General features: G+C 35.5%; 1 protein-coding gene across 1 annotated transcript in view; it reads left to right on the top strand.

The window, feature by feature from the left end:
- The window catches only part of LOC106880231 (polycystic kidney disease protein 1-like 1), a 246,725-nt gene that overhangs the window by 221,549 nt on the left and 20,975 nt on the right, over positions 1-4,201 (top strand). The window contains exons 55-57 of the mRNA XM_052970309.1: positions 672-798; positions 1,843-2,024; positions 3,323-3,436. Of these exons, the coding sequence (XP_052826269.1) occupies positions 672-798; positions 1,843-2,024; positions 3,323-3,436 (423 nt within the window). The remainder of the gene's footprint in view (positions 1-671; positions 799-1,842; positions 2,025-3,322; positions 3,437-4,201) is intronic.

The raw sequence follows: 4,201 nt of genomic DNA, 5'->3' as shown, positions 1-4,201 counted from the left end.
ATATAACAATGCTCCACATTCCCTGAACTTCACCCAGCCAAGTCTTGACCCCCACAAATCTTGCACCCTGGCCCCTCCCCCTAGCCTTCTGCACACAGCACACATCCACCCTCCTCTTCCTCAATTCCTCACACACCTCAGTTCCCCTTCCACACAGACTGCCTACATCCCAACCTCACCCCAAGATTCTCCTTGGGCTGTCAGCCATCATAAGGTTAGTCGTGCTTGCACAACCCAGGATGAGGGTTTGCACCTTCTGTTTTGAGGTGCAGCCCAGCCGACTGTTGGGCCGGCTGGCGCCCATTCTTCTTTGCTATCAGGTTATACCTCCTGGCTGAGTTTTAGTGCACATTTGGATTGTATGCTTTAGCACTTTGTGATTAATTTTAGTTGTGTTTGAGCAGCTTCTCTTTTAGTTGATCAAATGTTCTAGTGAAATGTCTTTTAGAGTCTTGTTTAGACACATTAATATCTATTTCTAATTATTGTATCATACCAGTGTGGTTAGGGTTAGCATCATCAAATGTATGTGTGATGGCTGTAAAAGAGAATACAAGATATCTAATGAGATGGAAGGTGACATTACTGGAAACTTACTCACCAAATATCAACAACAGTGGTATTCTGATTTCTGTTTTACTGTTTTTTTTTTTGTTTGTTTTTGCATCTAGGTCAGGGAATCAACAATTTCTTGGAATCAAAAATGTTGACCAATGGTGGGAGTGGCTTCAAACTTCTTTTCTTGATCAAATGTATTGGGACCCTTGGTACAACAGAGATTCAAACAATTTAGATATGGTAAGTTTCATCTGTGATGGATTCTTTGTACAATTTATTTTTATAAAATCCACAAAAAATAATGATTAGTCTAACTGGTTATTCTAAGATGAAAGACTTTCTGCTTTCTCGTGTAATCTTTGATACTTTTAAAGTTCTTTCAAGGCTTAATGAGCTTTTCTGTAGATTTGACTCAACACCATTGGCAGACAACTCAACTAGATAATGAAATAATATTTTTGCAAATATAAGAGCTATCGATTTAATTCCCACATGTACTAATACCCATTTTTTTCTGTTGTGGATTTATATGCCCCAATGTTAGACTATTAGGTATAAGTTTTCTTCTACCTGATATAGATAGAAGAAAACTGATACCTATATTTACAAAATAATTCCCAGAATTTAAGAGGAATGGAGTTGGTTTGCATTATCAAGAGGCAATATTTACTGAAAATTAAGGCTGCAAGCTGGTAGAATTGCTAGCATGCCAGGCAAAATGCTTTGCAGTATTTCTTCTGGTCCTTACATTCTGAGTTCAAATTCTGCTGAGGTTGATTTTGCCTTTCATCTTTTTGGAATTAATAAAATAAGTCCCAGTTAAGCACTGCAGTCAGTGTAGTCAGCTTAATTCCTTCCCTAAAATTGCTGGCCTTGTACCAAAATTTGAAACCAATATTTACTGAAAAATGCAAAAGACAGTTTGATGGTTAGGGTTAATTTATCAAAAAGAGAGAAGAAATAGTCAATATCTCAGTTAGAACCTTCAGTGGAAAATAAGAGCTGAAGGACTCTTACATGAGAGACACTAAGACAATATTTTTTTCAATGCAAACTAATGTATCTTATAATTTACTTTTCAGAAAGTATAGAAGCTTCAAAATATTTATAAAAAGAAATTAGTCCAAGTTTCACAGATTAAAATATTGACTTTGCACTTTAATAAAAGTTTCTGTAAAGTAAGATAAATGATTTTTATGATCTGATTAGAAATATATTTCTAAGCAAAAAAGAAAGTTCTGATTTTTTTTTACTATTATAGAATTTTCTCATTTTCTGACACAGACTTATATTGCTGATGGAAGCAGCTATTTGCTGGGCAAAGTTCATATTCGAAACGTCCAACATACTCAAAAGGGTTGTCAGCTCCGGAATAATTTATGGCCTGTTTTATGTGAAGATTCCAATCATACTCAAGATGGAGCCACAAATATTAGGAACACACTTACTAAACTATCCAGACAAAGGTGAGATAGTCTTATACATTTGCAGGTGTCGTTTATTTGATTCCAGGTCAGCACTGATCACACAGAGCTTTGATTGAAGAGTTGAGCGACTAAAAGCGTCCAATTTTTTTGAGATATCTAGGACTACCTTGTCCCAGCATGTCTGCGTTTGTGCGTGTGGTGGCAAATACACCGAATAAAACTGGGTCAAAGGAAATCAAGGAAAAGATTGGAAGAATTGATACACATTGTATTCTGTCATTTGTTGAGAGTTGATATCAGTTCATCTTGATTGAAGGTTTGTGGCTTTACAGATGAAGTGTAAGTGGTGGTGCTTCTGGAAATAAATTGCATTGCAGATTTAGTCCAGCTTATATTTGCATGAGCCACCCCTCAAATTCTAAACATCAACTTTGTCATCGCTGTAATGGTGCTGTAGTTTTCTTGTGTTTTTTTTTTTTTCAAAAGATAAGAATGACTACCACAACTTCCTTCACTTGTAAATTTCAGTTGTCACACTTCTCTTTATGTACCGAAGTATTTTATTACTTAATCTATAGAAAAGATAACTTCCCTACCTTGTGGGAACCTCTCAGAATGTCAAGTTTTGATGTAGGTATTAAGCTCAAACTTCTGCAGGTTGATACCTGGTGGGAAGTTATGAAGGGACAGAATTCTTTTCAATTTCTATTTGAACTAAACTATAAGCAATTATTTCCTCTACTAATTAAAAATAGTCTCTTAAATTTACATCAATGTAACTTTTCAAATAATTTATATCACCATAAACAACAGACTAATATTAGTAAGACTGTCATTTATACTGATACAAGTTATTTGATAAGTTACACTGATATGAATTTAGGAGACAATAGGGCTCAGTAGTTAGAGTGCCAGGCTCACAGTCATGTAGTAGTGAGTTTGATTCTCGTACTGAGCTGTGTGTTGTGTTCTTGAGCAAGACACTTTATTTCACGTTGCTCCAGTTCACTCAGCTGTAGAAAAAAGTTGTGACTCCTCACTGGTACCAAGCTGTATCGGCCCCTTTGTCTTTCCCTTGGATAACATCGGTGGCATGGAGAGGTGGGGAGACTGGTATGCATGGGTGACTGCTTATTTCTTTACTGCCCAGAAGGGGCTATAGGCAACTGCTGGTCTTCCATAAACAACCTTCCCTGGGACTTGTGCCTCAGAAGGGAACTTTCTAGGTACAATCCCAGGGTCATTCATGACCTAAGGGGCTCTTTACTCCAATATAAGTAAACTTTCTTGTTTATATTTTTTGCATTAAATAATCAATATTGTTTTTTCTTTGCCAGGTCAGAAACATACAAAATAATAATGAAGATGAAAAAAGATGAGATTATCAATGAACAAACCCAGCAAATTATCGTAGAGTTTACTTTGTATAACCCACCAACTAATCTTTTTAGGTGAGTTTTCTTTTATTCTCCAGTCTCAGATAGACTTACTGCATTGCCCAGTTGAGTTTCACCATCTGGTCATTGACTACTTTTAGTTCAGTCCACTTGTATCACACATCTACCACATACAAAGACCACTTTTTGTATTAGCCTTTCTCTAACTTAACTGCACATTTTATATAACCATAGTTTGAACTCAGCACATCATAATAGAATTTCTACCTACATCTTGTCTCCATATGGAACAGGGCCACCCAAAGAGAAAATAGTGTTCTGCATGTTTTCCTGGTCTTTGCTTAATCAACATTAAGATTTTCAGTTTTGTTTCCTTACTTGGAATTTTAATTCTAATTCTTCTACACTTTCAGCTTTAAGAACCAAGGTCATTAGCCATGTGCCTTCACCTATAACACTATTGTCAATCTATAACACTCTTGTCAATCTATAACACTATTGTCAATCTATAACACTACTGTCAATCTATAACACTATTGTCAATCTATAACACTATTGTCAATCTATGACACTATTGTCAATCTATAACACTACTGTCAATCTATAACACTATTGTCAATCTATAACACTATTGTCAATCTATAACGCTACTGTCAATCTATAACACTATTGTCAATCTATAACACTATTGTCAATCTATAACACCATTGTTAATCTATAACACTATTGTCAATCTATAACACTACTGTCAATCTATAACACTATTGTCAATCTATAACACTATTGTCAATCTATAACACTACTGTCAATCTATAACAC

This window comes from Octopus bimaculoides, chromosome 9 (genome assembly GCF_001194135.2).
Source record: "Octopus bimaculoides isolate UCB-OBI-ISO-001 chromosome 9, ASM119413v2, whole genome shotgun sequence".
Taxonomy (NCBI): domain Eukaryota; kingdom Metazoa; phylum Mollusca; class Cephalopoda; order Octopoda; family Octopodidae; genus Octopus; species Octopus bimaculoides.
Note: the sequence above shows the minus strand (reverse complement) of the source record. Positions and strands in the feature narration are given on the sequence as shown.